General features: G+C 50.5%; 1 protein-coding gene and 1 pseudogene across 1 annotated transcript in view; one reads left to right on the top strand and one right to left on the bottom strand.

Moving 5' to 3' along the window:
• The first annotated feature begins 2,922 nt into the window (after positions 1 to 2,922).
• SLC15A1 (solute carrier family 15 member 1) overlaps positions 2,923 to 22,908 on the top strand; it is a 39,935-nt gene continuing 19,949 nt past the window's right edge. The window contains exons 1-5 of the mRNA XM_037527986.2: positions 2,923 to 2,927; positions 16,067 to 16,083; positions 16,444 to 16,525; positions 16,625 to 16,766; positions 18,954 to 19,073. Of these exons, the coding sequence (XP_037383883.1) occupies positions 2,924 to 2,927; positions 16,067 to 16,083; positions 16,444 to 16,525; positions 16,625 to 16,766; positions 18,954 to 19,073 (365 nt within the window). The 5' untranslated portion in view covers position 2,923. The remainder of the gene's footprint in view (positions 2,928 to 16,066; positions 16,084 to 16,443; positions 16,526 to 16,624; positions 16,767 to 18,953; positions 19,074 to 22,908) is intronic.
• On the bottom strand, positions 9,754 to 10,480 carry LOC119259619 (protein FRG1-like; annotated as a pseudogene).

Raw genomic sequence — 22,908 nt, forward strand, 5'->3', positions numbered from 1 at the left:
GACTGTGGTGTGCAGGGAGAAACTGAGGTAGTTTTCCCCAAGGTGGCTGGACCTGCCCTGCCCAGGCTTTCTACTGGGTGCCTGAGAAGGAGAAAGAAACCTCTCCAAGCAGTGGTGTCACTAAGACGCAGGGCAGCAGTGGGCGTTCTCTAAGGGCTTGCAGGCTGCAAGGAAAGGAACTGCAAAATAGAAAATGCAGCACTGAGTGAAGGAAAGAAAACGTGCTCTGGGCAGGTGGGAAGCAAGTTCAGCTCATTACCGGTCCTCAGGTCTGCCTGATTTCAAGGTGAAGCATGTGAGTAAATGGTGATCAAAGTTTTCTGGGCAGGGTGGTATTTTGGCTGTTGAGCTCCCGAAGCTGGGGGTCCTGGACCTCTGTCAACGCATTCCTGTTCTAGGACAGCAGCAGAAGCGGCCCCTGGGGACTGGCAAGTGCAGATTCTTGGGTTCACCCCAAATCAGGGTGCAGCCGACTCTTTGTAGCAGGTGGGCAAATGCTATTTCTTCCCTGCATTTATTTACTCCATCCAGCCATGATTTATCGTCTCCAAGGGCAAACCAATAGGCATTGGCAAACAGTGATAAGCAATAGAGAAGCAGCCCTACACTCACAGGCTCACGCTTTTTGATATCTCTTAAGGAGGGCAAAATAGGCAAGGGACTCCAGCCAGATGGAGAAATATAAATGAAGAGCAAAGGTTGCAGGAGGCAGAAGAGGGGGGCTCTGCTGACTCGGACAAGGTCAGCTGATCCCTAGAATCCACTGGGATTCACAGCATGGTCTAGACTGGGGGGAAGGCATGTCTCACTCAATGTTCCTTGGTGTGTGGTGTACACAGGGGAGCTTCCCACTCTCTGTCTCAAGAGAAAGTAAAACTGTGTCAGTCTCTACTTAGCTCTCCTTTCTCCTTGGCCCTCCATGTGCTGGTTTCCTGAGGCTGCCATAACAAATTACCCCAAATTTCATAACTTAGAATAACACAAATGTATTCCCTCACAATTTTGGAGCCCAGAATTGGGGATCACAGCATTGACAAACACTGTCTTTAGAGGGGAGCATCCCTCCTTGCCTCATCCAGCTTCTGGAAGCTCCAGTCATGCCTTGGCTTATGGCCACATCATCCCCATCTCTGTTCCTGTCTTCCCATCACCTCCCCCTTGGTCTTCTCTCCTTTTCTTCTTTTATAACAGCTGTAGTCCTGGCACTTCCCTTGCAACCCTAGTAAGTGGCAGTGGAGAAGGGGCTGAAATCCAGTCTGTCTGATGCCAGACTCTCCCCTTGACCTCATACCCTGGGCTTTGACCACATGGTTTCACTGTCACTCATTTTAGAAATGGAGTGGCTGATGGACAAGCACAAGTGGTGTGTAAGGGTAAGTCTTATTCCAGCACTAAAAAGGCTGAGACATCCTAAGAGCTCTTCTTGCTGTCTTTTACTTCTTTTACTCTCTAGGTATCTGCCAATCCCAGAGAAAGACACAAATAGATTAAGACCCACAAACTGGACTCATGAAAGTCCTGTTAGCAGTAGCTGCCATTTAGCCATTATGGAAAGTGATCTGGATTTACCTTGAGAAACTAAAAATGGAAATACTGTATGACCCAGCAATCCCACACCTGGATATCTATTCAAAGAACATGAAGCCATCAACTCAAAAAACTATTGCTCTAAATGTTTATTGCAGCACTATTTATAAGAACCAGGACATGGAGACAACTTAAGTGTCCACTGATGAAGGATTGGCCAAGAAGATGTGGTTTAATTCTCCACACCATGGAATATTATACAACCATGAAGAGATATTGCCACTTACAGCAAAATGGAAGGAGTTAGAGATGTGCAGTAAAGCAAGTCAGACTCACAAAGACAAATATTGGGGCCTTCCTCCTGGCGCAAGGGGTTAAACACCGCACTGTGAAGCAATCTGCAGCACGAATATGATCCCTGGCCAGGGAGCTACCCACATGGCACAGCAGACCTCTCTCGACTCGGCCGCTGCTCCCCTCGGCAGTGTATTTCATCAGTCTGCCTGTTCTGCTCCCCACTCTGTCTCTGCTGAATCCTCTCACCCACCCCCCTCCCCGCATCTCTGGCCTGTACCCCAGCTGGGGATCGAACTCCTGCTGCAGAGGCTGCCAATAGCTTCCTAGTGCTGTGCTTAACCACTTGCACCTCCAGGGAGGCCCCTGTTTCGTCATTCTTTTTTTTTAATTATTTTTAAAAATTTTTAATATAATTCATACATCATTTTTCTTTTTTGCACAATGTGTGCATTTTCATTTTGGTTATATTCCGTCGTTCTTAAAGGAATGCAGCCTCCTCCAGCCAGCCTCCCTCCAGCCCAGGCGAAGCCCTGCGCACGTGCACGGGACAGTGACCGTGTTCACCCACCTCGCCTGCCCCCCGCACCTGGGCTTCCCCCGCACGCTGCTCTACCATTGGGGTCCCCGACCCACAGCACCAACATCCCCTCACACCTTGCTAGAAATGCATATTCTCAGGGCCCAGTCCCGACCTCTTGAGTCAGCAAATGGAAAGTGTATCTGGGGAGCCTGCCTGGGAACCAGCCCTCCCGGCGGCTCACGTCGGGGCGTCCCTGGCCGGGTCTCTGGCTGCTGCTGCCCCCGCGGCCCTGCCTCTGGGGCCCCCCACCCCCACCCCCGCCACGGGCCCGGGGCGGAGCGGCGGAGTCCGGGTGCTGGCCGCGACCCGCGTCCCCTTGGTGGGGCCCAAGGAGCACTAACCTCTGCCCCCGGCTGTTCCACCTCCTCCAAGGGTGGAGCCGCCGCCCCGCCTGCAGAGCCGGATCTCGCAGGTGGCTGGGCAGGGCCTGGAAACAAAGTCAGGAGCAACACCTGAAAGAAAAGGTCCTCCCGCCTGGCCTCGGCGCGGCAGTCGCAGGCAGCCCCTGGAGCCGCCACCATGGGTAGGTCCGCGCGCCGGGCGGGCGGGGCGCGGGGAGCTGCGGGCGCCGGCGCCGCTGGGTCAGGGCGGTGCCGAGGGGACCCCCCACCCCGCGGGGGCCGCGGATCCGCCGCAGGGCCGGGAGGGCTGGCGGCGCGGGCTGGCGCGGGGAGGGCACCTGCCGCGGCCGCGAGGGCGCGCAAGGCAGGGACACTTGGCCACGGCGAGACGCGGATCGTGGGCTCCGGGGAAGTCGAGGGGCGGGAGGTCTCTGCACGCCCCGGGTACCCGGGCGCAGCACCCCGAGGAGCCCAGATTCCAGGCTTCCAGGAACCGTGATCTGTCCACCTGTTGGGAATCCGCGAGGTCCTGCTGGTCCACGCGGCGAGCAGGGAGTGCCTGGAAGCCGGACTGTGTGGTGCGGGTGATGGCAGAGCCCGCGCACCCTCCAGCAGAACCCCGTGGGCGCTCAGTGGCCGCTGGCCAGGGGACCGTGGAGCTCCTGATGGAGCCCTGCCTGGGCCGAGAGCAACTGAGGCCAGCCTTAGTGGCCCTGCTCACGGCCACCGTCCCCAAGCTTCAAGGAAGGCACAGGGGAGTAGAGCAGCCCGGGTCCCACAGCGCCGAGTGTCAGGGCATCCAGGAATCAACCCGGATCCTGAAACAGTCGAGTTCAGCTGTTTGGGATCCTGCCTCTTTGCCATTAGAAACAGCAGCAGCGGCCTCAGAGGGGATGGCATGCGCTTTCCAGAAACTGCTCCTGGCTGCTGTCAGTTGTACCCAGCGGACTTCAGCTGGGCAGGCAGCCCCCCTGCTGGGCTGCCAGCACACCCTCGGTGTGTCACTCCTGGAGCTCTTCTGGTAGGTGCTCGGAGGACTTACTTGCATTTTCAGAGTCTAGCTTTGAAGTGTGGTGGGATTGAATGGACTAGTCAGCAACGGTGCTCCTTAGGGTTGGTTTTCTTGTTGTTGCTTGTTTGCTCTGAGGTTGGGATCACACGTGAGTAGCAATGAAAATTTTTATGGTTTACTCCACTTCTAAAGGTTCGCTATCTAGGTGTAGATTCTTTCTAGCCAAAGAAAACAATTAGGAAACGTTTTCAAAATAAAAGATAGCGAGTCCCTGCCCCTCTGCAGACAGACCTTTGGAATGCTCGGGTCATGCTGGGAGCTGACTTCACCAGGGGTAATGAAGCAGTTTGCACACTCAGCTCTTTCACGCCCTGAGATGGAGGGGCAGAGTTTAGGGCTGGCACGGAAAGTGTGGGGTGCATGAGAGTCTGGACTGGGCCACTCAAGCCTTCGTTAGATTGAGTAACAAGGACCCACAAAATGAACTGGATAAGAAGTTGAATGGGGTACGCAGTGTGTAGTAGCTACACCCTGGCCGGGACCTGGAGGGCATCCTGAATTGCAAGCTCTTTGCTTTCAAGAGAGATTGGCAAACCTTTCTGGTAAAGGGCCAGACATCTTTTCAACTTTGGAGACCATGCAGTCAGTCTCTGTGGCAACTATTCAACTCTGACCTTGTCCTTTGAAATATGTAAACATAAGTGGGCTGAACTGTGTCCCATAAAACTTTATTCCTGGGCAGGGTAATGAGAATTTCATCTCATTGTCTTGTATCACAAGATAGTCTTTAAAAATTGCTTTTTCCATCATTTGAAAGTTGAAAGCCTCTACTTTGCTGCACAGTTGCACAAAAATGGGCAGTGGGCTGGATTTGGCCCAAGAGCTGTGGTCGGTTGACCCTTGCTTTAAAGGACAGGTGATTTTCCACAGCCAGGCAGTAGGGAAAGTGCTTTCCCTAAGGCCTCTGTGGAGTCAGGGGCCCGGGGGGCTGTGGACCTCTCAAGAGGTGAGGAGACCCTCAGTGACCAGAGATTTTGTAGGGGTGGGGACATTTTTGCTGAAGATTTGTAATATTTAGACTCTCTCCTTGCCACCATCCCTCCTTTACCCAGAACTTAGCAAGAATTTAGGCTACCTGCTGCTCTGACAAATCACTTCCCATATTTTAGTTCTGAAAAACCATAGGCCCTTCTCCGTGACTCATCCCATATTTAGTCTCAAAATTAAGTATGAAGAGGCTGCAAGTTCTCCAGAAGCCAGCTTCTGCCTCCTCTGCCAAGGCGTCCAGGCTGATTTGAGAAATTCATTCACTTAATGATTGGTTGATTTATTCAACCCCATCTCCTCAAGCCTCTGGTAGATGATTCTAGTGAGTTTTTCCTGGTTGGCATCTGGCCTGAACATAAAAGATGGACAGTCTTGCCTCAACCCTTGCCATTTGAAGGCCCTTCTATCTCCTTTCCTCCTCCTGGAGAACAATGCTGAAATTCCAGGGAAGCTGGTATTCTTGCCTCAGGCTGTGGGTGTCAAGGTAAAGTCCCTCCACACTTGGGTGCCTGGAGCCTCAGACCGCAAAACAGAACTGAAGTTTAAAAAGTGGTTTTCAAGCTTCAACACATCAGGCTCTTTCTCCCAGCTGCGGGGCCTGGGCCTGGTGGCTGCTTCAGGAGCTTGGGGCAGGCCTGGAGGATTTGCATCGACACGTGGTCTCAGGTGCCGCTGACTGCTGTCCCGGGACAGCACTTTGAGAACCACCGGTCTACACGACAGGCTCGCTCGTACTGGTCACCGTGGCCAGTGGCCTCCTCTGCCCCCAAGTGAGACCACAGAAGGAAGGTCTAGTGCCTGCCTTGTCCACACCTTGGGTAAATGAGTGGCTAGAACTTGAAAATCACTTTGCAAGGCTGTCTTCCAGCAGGGGTGCTGAGTGGCTATGGTCTGGCTGAGATGCGCCTCCAGCACTTTCTATGCGGATGTTTATTTACCACGCATGGGGATAACTTAGGCCTGCCTGGAAGAAGCAACTCATATCCCAGGGGGCAGGACCCTAAGCCCAGAAACAACTTTTCCCACCAGTGAAAGCAGCAGCTAAGGGCGCCTCACTAGAGTGGGAGGGTTTGCCTTTGTCAGGCAGTTTCTGCTGCATGGTGCCGAGTGGACTTATGCAATTTATTGGGATTTTTAAAAAGATATTAATTTATTTCTTACATCATTGCTCATTTTTGGACAGTGTCTGATTGCTCCCCTCAGGAGTTCCCCTGTAGTTCTCGCACCCCATAGCACCCCGGGTCTGTCTCTGTCTTATTGGGATTTTTTGAATAATGATTTCCTGCCGCCTTTTGGGTCTCTAAGGACTAGAGAGCAGATTGGAGCTTGGCAGTTGGCTAGTGGAGCTCCCTGGAAAGTGCCGGAGCAGGAGGGACCACATTCTGCTCACTAGGGTGGGGCACCGAAGGGCCAGGGTGGGACCACTCAGAGCGGGGTGCCCAGTCAGCTGTGTCACACCTCCCCAGGCGGCCGCAGCCGCTGGACACAATTGCATCTTGATTCTGTCCAGCCCTGGCAGGAGAGAAAGTGGGTAGGTGTCCCAGGTGAGTTGATAAGGAAGTAAAAACAAGGGCGGAATCCGTGGAACAGTCTGAGCTGTTCCTCTGCTGATGGCGAAAGAATGAGACCAGTGTTATCTGGAGATGAATGGGAACCTTTGACTCAGGTGCTGAGGTTGCAACATGGAGACGCAGGGAATGGCTGTGCTGTGACTTCAGAGGCTGGAGCCGAGGAGATGGGGGCAGGTGGACTCCTGGGTCGGACCGAGCGTGTCTGAGGCGTTTCTCCGGTCGCCGTCGCGCTTGTGGGTGGTCACGATTCAGGCCCAGTGCAGCTACAGGACACACTCCCAGGGAAGGAGGAAGGCCCAGTTCCTCCAGGAGTGGAAACCAGTGAGGGCGGCCTGGGGCTACTGAAAGAGGGCTGCCAGCCCGCCAGATAGGGCTTGGAGATACGCCTGTGCCCGAAGGGAAATTTGGCTCAAGGATCGGACTTAGACTGGACATTTCACAAAAGACCATTGCATGTTCTCCAGCTGAGCCTCCACAACTTCCACAAGCTGCATCAAAAGGCACTATTTTATTGCCAGCCCTTGTCAGGCCCTCAGGATGTACGTTTGAGGTGTTCTTGGAGGAACAAAGCTTTGCCCATGGAGTCAAAACACAAGCTCCCCGGCAGATTCATTTCCTGTCTCACCGACTGGGTCCTTTAAAGTACCAGGAATGTTCACTCCCATGGAAACACAGTCAAGGAGATGGCGGGGCCACGCTCTCTGGAGGCGGTTGGGGACGACATGCTCCTTGCTTTCCTTGTAGCCTTGTGTGACCGGCTGCCCTCGCATGCCTGAGACACCTCACCCTGGTCTCTGCCTCCATCAGCCTGTGGCCTCTTGTCCCTGTTTCTACTCATCTTCCCTCCTGTATCTGTCTTGACATGGCTGCCCTCTCAGGCTCTTTCTTCTCAGTAAGAGTGCTCGTCATGTCGGGTTGAGGAACCACCTGCTCCAGTCACCCTGGATCTTAATGCATTACATCCGTGCCAACCCTATTTCCAAAGGAGGTCTTCTGAGACTCTGGGAAGGATGTGAGTGTAGGGGTGGGGGGTCGTATTCAACCCAGTACACACGGGAGGAGAAAATGTTCTCTCTGAAATAGGCACAGCTGTTACCCGAAAGTCTAGTAGAAGATACACTTAGTGTATATAGATGACACTGGTGGCCACCTCCTCCACTGAGGTGCTATGCTGGAGACTAGCTTCTTCCTCACAGATGGGTTTTCTAGTCATCGTTCCAAATAGGGATCCCTGCAAAGCAGACTGGGTGGGTAGAATAATATTAGGTAATATCGGAGGCACAGGCGATTTACCTCAAGTTAATCCCAAAATTATGCCCGCACTCTGTTGATACTCTGCTAAGGCTGTCCAGAGAGTTTCCAGGTGACCTTAAACTCTTTAATAGTATTTCAACTTTTATTTCCTTTTTTATAGCTGTTTTCTACACTGTGTGTTCATTCTAAAATGACAAGACTAAAAATAAATAAGTCACCTAACATTTCTATAGAGAGTTGTTAGGTAATATCAAACAAAATTTAAAATACACATAATGCTTTTCCAGCATTCTCCTTCTAGAAAATTCTTATAGATAGTTTCACAATAGGAATCAGGTGCATAAATATCAAGTGAGGGGAAGTTCACATCTGTACCTAATTTGTAGCCCGACCTATCACTTACTATCATCAGAGAGCATTTGTGCTAGCTAGACGTGAACCTCTGAGAATTAAAAAAAAAAGTGTCTGAAATTTAGACTCTCTAAGGTAAATGCCTCCAAAATAAACTCCCCAGGAGACCAGGAGATGGGTTCCTTTTAATTTAATGACACTTGTGTGCCATTGACATGGTTTTCTCCTATGCCAAGTGGTACAGCATTATCGGGCTGACACAAACATACTCAATAGACTTGGTTCTGTGTTTGGTGGGGGCCCTTTACTGTGGGGTTTAGGGGTGGTGTCTGGAGGCTGACACCACTTCCCTTGATGGTATTTTCTGTCTGAGGAGAGGTCTGTCTTCTCTCTAAGTCACAAATATCTTTGTTAGCTCACTCTCAGCAGTCACAGAGTTTAAAGTAAGTCTCTCTCTATGTTGAGAATTCAGGGTGTTCTAGAACAAAAGAATGTACAGGTGAAGATAAGGGAAATAGCCTCAAGAGCAAAGGTTGCCTTCCTCACACCCAGTCAAATCCTCTCCCTGGAGTGAGGGTCCCTGCCCACACCAGAGGCAGAAATGATGGCTATCTCTGGATCTTTCTGTTCTGACTAACAGCTTACTCTGTGCCTCTGTCCTGGCTGCTCTTTCCCTGCCATGGAAGAATAAACAATCTCTGAGGGTGTCCAGTCTCTGAAGGGGGACAGTTGCTCCTGAGCCCTAAGGAGACCGTATCTCTGAAGGAGAATGGGAATGGTACTCTCTGTAGTTATGGAAACAGAATGCTAAAAGTCACAGGTGACAAGTAAAACCCTCAGAGGCGACCATTCTTTGCCCTTAGTTCTAGGCTTTGAGACTGTCATGTGGCAGATACCTGTCACCCACAGCAGTAGGCTGTGCACTGCAAATGCTCTCTGACCATTAGGGGCTGACTTCTACCTCTTCCCCGTCCCCAAATTCATCACTGAGGTCCTAACCCAGGTACCTGAGTATGTGCTACTGTTCAGATGTAGGTGTACACAATTACTTCAGAGTAGACAGGCGCCTGACGCAGTGTGACTGGGGGCCTGGGAAGGAGGGGAAATTAGGGGGGCACACATACACGGGGACAGTGCCACATGAAGATGGAGACAGAGATCAGGAGATGCTTCTCCAAGTCAAAGAATATCAAAGACTGCCCATCACCCGCCAGAAGCTGGGCAGGCCTGAGACTTAGTCTCCTCCAACCCCTCAGAAGACACCAAACTTGCACCCTCCAAACTGAGAGAAGATAAACTGCCCCTGTTTGAAGGCACTCAGTGTATATGTGTTGTTATGGCAACATCTGCAAACTAAGGCACTGGCCCAGAGCTGCCCCCTTCAGTCTGATCAAAGGCCCCCACGCTGAGGAAGGGCCTTTTACTCAGGCACTCATGGGACAAGGCAAAGCCCAGGTCTGATTGGTGGGCGGTCAGGGAGACCATGAGGCAGTTTATTACTCACACAGACAGTGGAGGGAGACTGGCCAGAGGTGCCGCTTCTGGGGCCCCAGCCCCCCGATACCATGGCTGATAACAGCAACTCAACTTGTGACATGCCTGGTGCTGAGGGGCCAGTGGGCCTCGGCTCCCCTGCAGAGCTGTTGGCCAAGGTCACGTAACGAGGCCTGTACTCTTCCACCAGCACTGGTCTCCCTGCATTTTTTTTTTTTCCTTTCCACCAATTATTTTATTCAGGGAGAAAACAGAAGATAGAGACAGAGCTTCTGCCCATTAGCAACATCTATCAGCTTTCAATTTGGGTCTCCAAACTCCAGTTGGAGCTTTGTGTAAAAATCCATCTTTCAGGCTGTTTTAAGAATGTTGCATCTTTGTCACTTACTTTACTTTTGTCATCTTGGAAGCGCTGAAATTTCTTTATTTCCATTGTCTTCTTCTAGAATGTTATCTTTTTTTCTCAGCCTCTCTTTCAGCTTAGGATCTGATCTTTATCATTTCTTCTTCTCCTGTTTTACCTTTTGCTTCTGTATCTCCTGCGTCATGGCACCGACTAAAGCAGCTACTTGAGGTAAAGTCATTTTCTCAACTTGAAAGACTGGGTCCCATTACTGTCTTGATCCATCTGCACCTAAAAACCCAGCAAACACAAGTCCCCCTGCATCAATTCCAAGGTGTTTTCCATAGCCCCATTTCAGGGTGAGTGTGGAATCAGACAGTGGACAGCTGCACACTGCTGTGGAGGTTGGGGGCTCTCACCAGCGGGGCTCCGGGGTGAACGGTCCATCATCAAGTGTGGGTTCATAGGCGGCTTCATCCATTTCAATGGCTCTGGTTCCTGAGATTTCACCAAGGTTTGCTTCTGTCCACCAGATTCCAACAGTATCAAGTGGGTTTCTTCCTCCTCTTCTCTTTGGCTCTTTTTGTCCCCTGTCTTGTTGCTCTGAGCCTTGGATCCCTTGGGCACAAGTTTGGAGAACTTTACCTATGAGTGTTCAGCCATGTTTCTGGTGACACAGCCCAGATGGTGCAGAGAACTAAGAAGGAGGGCCTCCCTGGTGGCACAAGGGCCTCCCTGGTGTCAGCACTATGAAGCTGTCCGCAGCCACTGCAGCCCGAGTTCCATCCCCAGCCAGGGAGGTGACCCACATGGCACAGCAGACCTCTCCTGTCTCGCCCGCGCTCCCCTCAGCAGTGTATTTATTTCAGTAGATCTGCCTGTTCTGCTCCCCACTTTGTCTCTGGTGAATCCTCTCACCAGAGTACTTAAAAAAAGAAGAAGAAGAATTAAGAAGGATCTGGCCTGAGGCTGGAGTCAGAAGAAGCCAGAGAGCTAGGAGAGGTCAGCAGCGGTCATGAGGGGCCTGCGGGGGGAGCAGGATGGAAGTCACACTGCCAAGGGGCTTGGAATGTGTGGGAGCCACTGGTGCCACCTGACAGGCAGCTGGACTGCAAGATGGGTCTTGACACGCTCTATCCCTGGAGGCCCAGGTGGGTGTCTAGAAGGAGCACAGGAGGAGGAGCAAGTTGTTTGTGGGGTTGTCCAGGAATGGAGCTGAGAAAATGGGAATGCAGAGGCCAAAATGACATCATCCTTGCTGATCACCTGGAAGGTACCAGGTGGTATCTTTGCCCCATCCTTCCCATCGGTGTTCACAGGCGTGGCTCGAGGCAGCAAGTGGTCCAGCAGCCTCCCTGGGAGGTCTTGATCACCTGCCCACAGGGGTCCACCCTCAGAGTATCTCATTCAGCAGGTCTGGGATGGCCCTGAGAATTTGCATTTCTGCTGAGTTCCAGATGCTGCAGCTACTGCTGTGGTCCAGAGGTCACACTTTGAAGACCCCGCCCTACAGGATGACAAATGATCCTCCAGCCCCTTAGCTCCCTGATGTCACACACCTCAGGGCTGCTGTTTGGAAAGCAGCTGATTGAAAAGCAGTGCTTGCCAGGCAGCTTGTATTGGAAAGGACTGACTTGGCCTGTCCACACCCGCCTAATCCCTGTGGCCTAAATTCCCAGGGTGACATCGTATGGCCCTTCTGCTTTGGGTCAGTGTGGGCCACCCTGGAGAGGCTGCTCCTTTTTCAGAGGGCCACTTTCTCACCCCCCCGCAGGGGCCCCCACAGTGCATTCCTGATGGTATTTTAATTTGAAGGCAGTCCATTCCCAATCTCCATGACACTACCCAGCTGTCTTCGTGGGACTCAGTAAATAGCAAACCTTGTCTTTTTTAGAGCAGTCTCCATCTTTTCAACCAACTTGCAAAGCAGTTTGCAGTCTGCTGCTGTCAAAATGTCTGATTCCAGATTCCCCTGACAGGGAGCCATGGAAAGTACCTTGGTGCTCGCACCTCTGGGGTTCTGGTGGTGAAGTGCTTGGCACCAGGCCACCTGGCTAGGAAGACTATCTCTGGCTGAGGTTCAGCCTCCTGATTCCAAAGGCCCCTGTCCTTGCACCTGCTGGACTCAGCAGCAGTGGGCCTATGGCGTCCACTCACAGACCACTTCAGGTTACAGGGAGTCTCGGCATATTCTCACAGAGGTCACGCCCTCCCTGGGTCTGAGGTGACCTCTTCGTGAGCACTTGCACAGCCTAAGAGAAGCATGATCAATATTTTTTTACTCCAGATGCAAGAAGCCACCTTACTCCCTGGAGCAACCCAGGGCGGTAGAACCCTCACTGTAGAGGTGGTACTGAAGAAACCTGCAGGTGTTTAAAGGTGCCTGGTGTGAATTTCTCAGCCCCAGCTTAAAAAAAAAATGCTGCTTAGGGGGAAAATGATATAAAGGCACATTTAAAAAAATCAAAACTTGGTAGGAAGCTTGCATCTGAGTTCTACAGAAGGAAGTACAGATAAAGACCTACTATGGCTGCTTGAAGCTGACCCTGCATGTTCGATTCCTGTCACTGCTGTCACAAAGGGCGACAAACCTGTGACTTCCAGCAAGACAGTGTATTCTCTTCCAGCTGTGGAGGTCAGAAGTCACGGGGCCAAAATCAGAGTGTCCCTAGGGCTATGTTCCTTCTTTCTGGATTCTTCCTGCCGTCCCCCAAGTCACTAATCACAGACAAATATGATGCACTTATTCTATTAAATTCTTCAGCCAAAAGAAAGACAGAAACCCTCTTGGGGTTGAAATAACGAGAGCTGGCACCAATTTTTCAATCGCCCCTTGCGAGGTACTGGCTGAGCATCTCCCAAGGACTGTTTGACCCTGATCAGGAGTGAAATCCCAAGGAGCTGTGCAGATGAATGGAATCTCAGATCAAACATGTGGACTAGATTTGCTATCAGGACACCACCAACAAACACAGGGTACCAAAGTCAACAGAATCTTGTGACAGCAGGAGTTTGAGTTCAGATTTAAGGCTCAGCACCATGAACACCCTGACCTGTCTAAGAGCATTCCTGGCGGACTGGGTGTAATAGGAAATACTGATGCAATATTACATCCAGTGACCAGCTCTGAATTCTAGAAAAAGAACTGTTTAGCAATCCCTGCCTGCAATAACAAAGGGAGCCCTTTGGAAGGAACACCTTTCAGAAAAGACACTTCCGTCTCAGATTTTTGCCGGAGCACTTCAGAATTTCCATCACGAATCTGGGTGTGAGGGTTGTTGCAACAAGCTGTACGTCCTCCGAGCCTTTTGCTCTCTTTTCTGGAACCCTTTTTATGTCTAAAGTAAATAAAACCTTTGCCCTGTTATTTAGCAAAATATAGGTGCTAGGTAACATTTAGCAAAAAGTTGTAAGTGCTGGTCAGAGGGAGTCTTTCCCTGCAAGCCAGAATTCTGAGAACCACATGAAAGAAAGATCGTTGTGATCTCTGCTGCGCTGGGGGTTTCCTGCTCCCCTCCTGCTCTTCTGTAGAAGGCCCATCACTGGGGCCCCGTGATGGGGCCTTTTAGGCTTGAAATAATGAGACCTGGAGCCAGTTCTTCAATTGCCACTTGTGAGGTTCTGGGAGCCTGGTCTTTGGGAGGCAAGGGAAGGCTGTGGTAGCTGAGGTCTAAATAGGAAAACATCAGACCGTCCTACCACGTCCTCAACACAGAGCACCACAGCCACGGAAGGGGCATCGAGCACTGCCCACAGCCTTGTTTGCATGTGTGGAACTTTCCAGAAGCGCATCTTCCTGGTGGGTCCCTTTATTTCACGATCGTCCTCTCCCCAGCCGGTGATGAATCGCAGTTGGTGGGTTCTTCAATCACGGTTCCATCAGGAAACAGATGGCCAACTGAAAATAGGAGTGGTTTTTCACAGAAAGATTCTCTAACGGGGTCCAGGAAACCATAAAGATTCTTTAAAGGGGTACAGGGAACCATAAAGGAGAGTTTGAGTGCTGGTTTCTCTGTTAGTGACTGAGGAGGTGACACGAAACTGTGACCAGAACCTTTTCTACACATTAGAGAGCGTGGACAGGGCCGGCGTGGGAGGAGCAGGGGCTACCCCACGAGGGCACAGCACCTGAGGTGACCTTCTGTATCACCCTGACCTCCGATCTCCACCAAAGTCGCCCATTGGCCAAACCACAGCAAGGACTGAGACAACATGGGGATGCTGATGCATTCCACGCTGCTCAGCCTCAGAGACAGGGGGAGCCAATGAGCCTACTAGTGGGCAGAACCCACCCTAGATGACTGAGCCCACTGGGTCTTTAGGTTACATAGTCATTCAACAAACATGTGAGTTCCACTCTGAAGAGCACCATGAGGTGCTTATATTCTGCGGTCTTAGCATCTCCCACTGAGCGTGCCTGCACCCGGGCTTATGTGGAGCTCTTACTGCACATAGTGGGGGGCACCATCTCCATTTGGAAGGTGGGCTTTCGGGAGGAGACGGGCTTGCCCAGGCACACAGCTGGTGAGGAACAAGACTGAGCTCCAACCACACATCAGACCCCCTGCTCACCTCCTGTGTCCCCCTGGAGCAGCCCCTTCCCAAAAGGAAGTCTAACTGGGGAAGATCAGTCTGTTCGTGTTGACAAATCTCCTTCCAGAACTTTTGTGTCAGGAAGACTTGGAATCCAAGCCCTGGGAGGCCACCTCAGGTCAAAGACTGAAATAGCGTCATTGCTCTTCAGTGGGTGGGAATGAGGCCACGCAGGGCCAGGAAGTACAGATGCCCACATCACAGAGCGCTCCGGGGTCCAGGCCCAGAAAGGACCCCCTGCAGGGTTGGGGATTGGTTCTCGGTGGAGGGGCCCTGGGCTTGCGCCAGATGAAAGCACAGCGCGACAGATGTGCGAGGTGGGCCCCCGGGAGAGCAGTGCGGAGGTGGGGGTAGGCGCTGCGGTGGGGGCTGCAGGGTGCTGGCCCCGGGGCCTTCCATCCTGCACAGGCATCTGGCCTGATGGGGGCTCAGAGTCAGGACAGGACAGACGTACTTCCGAAGCCCCGTCAGGCTGATGGGCGTCACGGCCTGTGTGTGGTTCTCAGCGGGGTCCCTGGCGCACGGGCTCCATCATCACAGTGAAACTTGTCAGAAATGCAAGCCTGAGGGTCACCCCAGACCTAGAGTCAGGACTCGGGGGGTGGGGACAGCAACCTGTTGTCAGAAGCCCTGGGGGAGCGGGGGATTTAGAGGTACACTCCACATTGAGAACCACTGCTGTGGGGTCACTGATTCCATTAGAGGTAGGGGGTATCCAGGGGACCCTGACAACAGGGAACCCTAAGATGTGGCCAGTGGGTGCTGGGGAGGGGAAGGGAGATGACTCCTCTTGGAGAGGGGGCGTGCAGGACAGACACTGATCGATACGGGGCCGTGGGGACAGCGGGGAGCAGCACCCGGGGATGTTAAGACTCGAGATGAGGGTTTGGATCAGCTCTTGTCACAATTTAGGGGAGATGAGCAGGGGGGCCAGGCCTGGGGCAGTGGGAACAGGGGTACATCTGCTATCTAGAAGGAAGCAGGTGGCACTTGGCTCAAACCCTTTTTCTTCTCGCTCCCTAATCATGTTTCTAACAACAGGCCCTGCTGGGGCATGGGCTCTGGAAAGAGGTGGGTGGGGTGTGGGGATGGGGCGGTAGCATGTGATTCTGTGGTGGGGGGAGGCAAAAAGATACTGTTATTACTCTTTGGCAAATAAGGAGGTCAGAGGCAGCTTCCAGGAGGGAGGGGTGCATGAGGGGCACCTTCCTGGTGGAGGCGTCCTGGTCTGGTGTGCTGAGGACGCGGGGCGGGCTGGCAGCGGCTGGGGTGGCGGGAGCCCTCTGCGCACAGGGACAGAGCTGCAAGGCGGCGGGCCCAGGTCGCAGGACGGGCCACCCTCTGCGTCTTTGGTTTCCGAGGTCAGACAGTGGGGGCGGCTGCGGGTCTGGGTGGTGGCCTGTGGCGACGGGCAGCCTTTCAAGTGTTTTTAGGAGGAAGTGGCTTGGGCACCAGCCGGGAGTCTCGCTTGCGCGGTGCACAGGAGAATGACCCGAGGGACTCATTTAAAGAAAATACAGATGCAGCCCCACCCCGGCTAAGAGGGGCTGGCGCAGAGCGGGGCGCCGGCCAGGAACATGCAGGGCCTGGGCTGAGGCCGAGCAGGAGCCTTGCAAAGACTGGACTTTGACGCTGGCCTTTTGTTTTTCCTTTCAGGGATGTCCAAGTCGCAGGTGAGCGCCCTCCCTTCCTCTCCAGCGAGGACCTCGAAGAGGTTTTGCTCCTGAGTGTTCGTAGCTGTGCTCCCTTAGCTTCACTCACAGAGGGGGGTGCCTCGGACCTGGGGCGGGGGGTGCAGTGCCGAGTTTTGGGGGGACTTCTGCATATGTGTGGTCCTGCTCAGCCTAACACTGAAACTAGAGGCTTGAGTTCATGTCTCCATGTGGAAAGGGATGACATGAAAATGTAAACACCCTCAATGCTCTCCCCTCTGCCCCCGGGGCAGCGGCTCCCCGTTCCTAGATGCCCATGGGCCACCCTTCCTGCCAGCGGCTCTTGGCACATCTCAACCTGAGACTGTTTCTCTCTGGCAGACCTGCTTGGGCTACCCCCTGAGCATCTTCTTCATCGTCATCAATGAGTTCTGCGAAAGGTTTTCCTACTATGGCATGAAAGGTAACGAGCCCCACCCCCCCACCCCCTCCGTGGCCAGCTGCCCTGGCTCAACCCTGTCCTGATCTGCCCCCCTCTCTTCCACCTGCCCTCTGCGGAAAGCAATCCTGACGCTGTACTTCCGGTACTTCTTCCTGTGGACGGACAACCTGGGCACCGCCATCTACCACACCTTCGTCGCCCTGTGCTACCTGACGCCCATTCTCGGAGCCATCATTGCCGACTCGTGGCTGGGCAAGTTCAAGTGAGTGGTTGCAACTTTCTTGTTAGCAAGTGACAGAGGCGGGTCAAGCTGGTGGCGCGGGATGGCGGAGGGTGGGAGCAAGGACTCAAGGCTCAGTGAACTCTTGAGGAGAGTGTCAGCCCCGCTCCTGGCTCCTGCTCATCCCCGGATCTCAGTCGCGGCACCGGCCTGCCAGGTGGCAGTGGTGGATTGTTTTCCTCCTGCCAACACTTACCTTTGTCTCATCTTGAGATCGTAGCAGGGGCACGATCGACCAGTTAGGGGTTCCTCCTAGGAGTGTCGGTGAGTGTGGAGTTGAGGGCTGGGGGAACAAGCAAACCCCTAGTAGACGCCCCGCCTTGTCAGGAGCTGCTCACCTGGTCCTATGGGACGAGATCCCAGGGCATGCCCCGTAGGGGTTCTCAGGAAGTCCTAGGACTTAATGAGGGAGGGAGAAAAGTTTCTGCCAGGCCAAAGCAGGAATGGGCAGAAGCAGGAATAATCACTGACTGTCTCAAAAATATTCAACATGACACAAAAATAACCAGTGGGTCTGTTCCTGGGTCAGTGTAGTTACCAGGCACAAGATAAGGGTCTCTCACCGTTTAAAGGCATCGCACTAATTACAGTAGTTCCATAAAACATTGAGTCTTTCTATATAGGGGGCCCTTGAACAGCACGGGGTGGGATGAAAGCACTGAGCGCCATGGCGTCCAAATATCCCAGCACCCCTTTTAGACTCCCTTGCAACTTTTTTTAATTAAGATTTATTTATTTGTTTATTTATTTCTTTGTGCTGGGGTGTAAGCCGGAGGTGCGGAAGGGTGAGAGGATTCACCAGAGACATTGTGGGGAGCAGAACAGGCAGATTGATTGAAATACACTGCTGAGGGGAGCAGCGGGTGAGACAGGAGAGGTCTGCCGCGCCATGTGGCTGCAGTGGCTGCGGATAGCTTCATAGTGCTGACGCTTAACCCCTTGCACCACCAGGGAGGCACAGAACTTTTTTTTTAATATTCAAAAGGGCAGGTCTATTATAAAAAGGGAAGGGAGTCAAGGACGGTTGCACAGACACAAGCGGGCAGAAGGAGCTGCCCCTGAAAGGCTCAGGGTTGTTAGAAGAGAGACCTGCGTAGCCGCAGGTGGCAGCTCGGGAGGGAGCCGCCTCTGCTGCTTTGCAAAGGGAGCAGGCCGGGGAAGAGGCCACCTACACACCTGCAGCCACAGAGAGGCAGAAGGGCGGCTGTCGACCCCCCACAGTGTAACTGCTGCTGCTGACTGAAGCCTCGCCAGTAACAGAGTCAATTAGCACCTATTTTTTGTACGTTATATGTATTATATACTGTATTCTTACCATAAAGTCAGCTAGAGAAGAGAAAGCATCAAGAAAACCATAAGGGGGCCTCCCCGGTGGCACAGCTGTTGAGCTCTGGGTTGCGAAACTGCCCACAGCCTCTGCAGCACTGGTTCGATCCCCGGCTGCTCCCCGGCCACCAGAGGAGGGTCCCACATGGCGCGCAGACCTCTCCTGCCGCCCGCTGCTCCCCTCAGCAGTGTACTTCGTCAGTCTGCCTGCTCTGCTCTCCCCTCTGGCTCTGGTGAATTCTCTCACCCTCCCGCGCTTCTGACTATACCCAGTGCTTGTATAAATAAATAAATAAATCTTTAAAAAAGAAAAGAAAACCATAAGGAAGAGAACATACAATTGCAGCACTGGGCAGTATTTCCATTGCTGCTGTAAGTTTACGTTGTTTGTTGACAAGACGAATCTCCCAGCAGTACCTCTGTCAATACCACCTTATCTGCACTGTAGATGTGACGCGGGTTACCAACTCCAGACACCAGTGATGAAAAGATAACATGAGAAAGAGATTCATCGTCATTTACAGATGGAACAATTCATGTGTCCATAACAAAGAAGCAGCAAAATGAAGGTCAAATGAGTAGTTCAAAGTCAACTTTGTTCAAAGATAAAATGGGTCTTTTGCCTTGTCCCGGTACCTCCAGCGAAGACTGCTCTAACATGCCCACTAAGCCACACATTCTCCAGAACGTTGCCTTTTGAAGAGTTACCAGTTTTACTCGAGTTTGAGAAGCAAGTATCTTCATGGCTGGAAAGTTAGAGGCAGGGAACCTTTTTGTGGTGGGGTAGGGAGTGGACTGCCATTAGGCGATTAATCTGGATTCTCTGAACCCCTTTGAACACAGGACCATTGTGTCGCTCTCCATTGTCTACACGCTGGGACAGGTGGTGACGGCAGTCAGCTCAATTACTGAACTCACTGACACCAATAAGGATGGGAAGCCTGACAACCTGCCCGTGCACATGTGAGTTGGTGCTGACCGTTGACCTACCCTCGCCCCTCCCCACCCCGCTTGCTCTCATTTTTTATCTTTTCCCTCCAACTTCACCATAAACGCAAGGGGGCCTTTTCTCTCTCATCAGCAATACTGAGAAAGCTATTTGGTTGACTAAGAGTTGGGTCTTCGGCTTGTTACCAGTCTCGCCATTGTCCGGACTCAAGTCTATCTTGGGCGCATCTCACTTGAGTGCATGGGGTGTTTGGGTAGATTCAGCTTCCCTAGCGGGACACAACTTGCAGACCTTAGTCCTAATTGCACTGGTTTCCTCAAGACCCTGCACCTTGGAGGTCCTGTTTTGTACCTTTCTTTCACTTAATTTTCAGTCATTCAGTTTCATAGACATTTATTCCAGCCCTGTGTTCTGAGTTCTTGATGGAAAATCCTGTTGGCAAATCCTCCTTTGAGATTCATTTCCCTTCACTGCCATCTGCCCTAGTACACAGATTGTCAAGATTTACTTCCTGCCCTTGTGCAGGAAATCAATTGACCAATTAGTCAATTAGTCAGCCATCTTATGGACTGGGAAATAGAATTGAAATGCAAATTAATATGTGCAATCCCTGTATTTCTGGTTTGTTAGTCAGATTGCGTCCAGACTAGGTCCCTTGATGAGATCACACCTTGGTGCCCAAGGAGGCTGTCAGTGGGGGCAGGGGCCAGACACAGCCCAACAGCTCAGGTGGCGGCATCCGGGCCCAGGTCCCTCATAGCCTAGCTCTGTGACCCCGGGCAATTCATCTTCTCCACATCTCAGTGTGTTAGTCTATACTATTGATTAAGAACATGGACTTTAGAGCCAGGCAGTGTGTTAGAGCCAGGTGGTGTGGGTTCAAATGCTAACCCTCCTAGTTGTGTAATCTTGAGCAAGTTTCTTAACCTCTATGCCAAGTTTCCTCATGTTTACCAATATTACCTCATCTCAGACTGCTGGGCATTATTTGGGATAAAGCTCCTAGGACATTGTCTGGCAAGCGCTCGGCTAAGAGAGCTGAGATGTGGAATTCATTTCATGGAGTTCGTGCCAGAACAGTCCTGAAATTCTCACAAGAGCGCGTGGAATAGAATATTCAACTGGCCACATTTTTGTTGTGTTTTAAAATGCTTAGAGTGAAATCGCTAAACCCAAGTTGTGTTGAAGCGGAAAGTTGCTAAGGGCTGCTGAACAACTTGCCCACAATAACGGTCGAGGTTGCCATGACCCCTGCTCAGATAACATGGAAAGTTCCTGATAAACTCCCACATATCCCATGCTACCAGCTGTAGCTCAAGCATAGCAAGCTTCCTCATACACATTGTATAAACCCTTTCCATTCCTGCTAGTCAGGGCCCAGTCTTTTGGGAACAATCCCACTGAGCCTGCCAGTATGCCGAATCAATCTCTCTCTCCACCTCTCTGTGTGCCTTCTGGTTTCTCTGAAAAATTTCCCTAATTGTTGAGAGGCAAACAAAATGAAAGCAGCCAGTTAATCCAGAGCTGATTTTTAAAGAATTCTTTCTCTATGACTTTCTCTCTTTCATGAAATACTTTTACAGTATTTTTAAGTAACAATAGCAACCATAAAGATATGGAAAGAAATACATACACAACCTGAAATCTGGCATACCTATTACAAATCTAATGAAACTACAAAATGAGGGTTGGTACATCAAATGAGTAACTTCTTTCAGTTCAGCAGGTAATACACAAATAACTTGGAAATCACAAAACAAATACAAGTAAATAACCTTTATTTATTATTGTCGATAATTCCTGTAGTTATTGTTAAAGGTTATAATAAATCTTTTGCTGTACTTTTTTCTAGTCATCTGGACACTATAAACAAATTAACATCATGCTACATAACCGAATATTCTGCTTTGCAATTAAACAATGTTTTCCAATGTCTAGTAGTAGCCATGATGAGTCCACCATGAGGTGAAGCTTACACATTTCACGTAGCTATTCTAAACTCCAATCATAAATATTTTTCAGTATTCAAACTATTGCATTAATATTTTCTGGATATTAAATGATTAGATAAAGGTGTCAATTTAAGGGGCCATCAGTTCAAATGTCATTCAACTTGTGAAGACATATTCCTTAGAAAACCTTTTAACAGCAAACCGCTCGCGACAACAGCAAGAAAAGGAAAAAATAAAGTCAAAGATCGCTACCAAATAATAAGCGCCTTCAATATCTTTTCTAAAGCTGCAAATCTACATGACATCTAGGTGCAACAGGTGATGTGTAAATGCAATGGGCTGGATGAGCTCCTGGGCCGTGCACATTTCTTCCTTAAGATTTGAAGGCTATATACAAAGAAAACTATAAAACACTGTTAAAAGAAATAGAAGAAGACACAAAGAAATGGAGAGACATCCCCTGCTCATGGATTGGAAGAATAAACATTATTAAAATGGCCATCCTACCAAAAGCAATATACAGATTCAATGCTATTCCAATCAAAATTTCAATGTCATTCTTCAAAGAAATAGAACAATTATTGATGAAATTCATATGGAATCACCAAAAACCCCGAATAGCCAAAGCTCTCCTGAAAAAAAAAAAAAAAAAAAAGAAGGGAATGGAGGCATCAGACTCCCAGACTTCAAACTATACTGCAAAGCCATAATCATCAAAACTGCATGGTATTGGAACAAGAACAGACATACAGACCAATGGAATCGAATAGAAAATCCAGAAATAAACCCACAGATTTATGGTCAACTAATCTTTGACAAAGGAGCAAAGAATATGCATTGGAGCAAAGAAAGTTTGTTCAATAAATGGTGCTGGGAAAACTGGGTCGCTACATGCAAAAGAATGAAGCTTGACCACCACCTCACACCATACACAAAAATCAACTCAAAATGGATTAAAGAACTAGACATAAGACCTGAAACCATAAAATATATAGAAGGAAATATAGGCGAAACACTACGTGATTTGCACATCAAAGACATCTTTACAGACACATCACCCAAAGCAGTGATAGTGAAGGCAAAGATAAACAGCTGGGACTACATCAAATTAAAGAGCTTTTGCACAGCAAAAGAGACAATAACAAAAACAAAGAGAAACCCCACCAACTGGGAGAACATTTTTGCACCCAACACTAATGATAAAGGACTGATCACAAAAATCTGCAAAGAGCTGATGAGACTCAACAACAACAAAGAAAATAATCCAGTCAAAAAATGGGCAGAAGAGCTTAAAAGAAACTTCTCTGAAGAGGAAATGCAAATGGCCAACAGGCATATGAAAAAATGTTCAACATCACTTGTCATCAGGGAAATGCAAATCAAAACTACCATGAGATACCATCTTACACCAGTGAGAATGGCACATATTAAAAAAACTAGCAACAACAAATGTTGGCGAGGGTGTGGAGAAAAAGGAACTCTTCTGCACTGTTGGTGGGAGTGCAAACTGGTCCAACCACTGTGGAAAGCTGTATGGAGATTTCTGGACCTACTAAACATAGAGCTTCCATATGATCCAGCAATTCCACTCCTAGGTATTTACCCAAAGGACACAGAAACATCAATTCCAAAGAACACCTGCACCCCTATGTTTATAGCAGCACTGTTTACAATAGCTAAGCTTTGGAAACAACCCAAATGCCCAAAAATCGATGACTGGATCAAGAAGATGTGGTACATATATACCATGGAATATTACTCAGCATTCAAAAAAGATAAACACATGCAATTTGCAGCAACATGGATGGCGCTGGAAGGGATCATGCTCAGCGAAATAAGCCAAAAAGAAAAAGAAAAATACCGGATGGTCTCACTCATAGCAGGAATCTAGAAAACT

The sequence above is a fragment of the Talpa occidentalis genome, unplaced genomic scaffold, assembly GCF_014898055.3.
Source record: "Talpa occidentalis isolate TD23 unplaced genomic scaffold, MPIMG_talOcc4v2.1 talOcc4.5, whole genome shotgun sequence".
Taxonomy (NCBI): domain Eukaryota; kingdom Metazoa; phylum Chordata; class Mammalia; order Eulipotyphla; family Talpidae; genus Talpa; species Talpa occidentalis.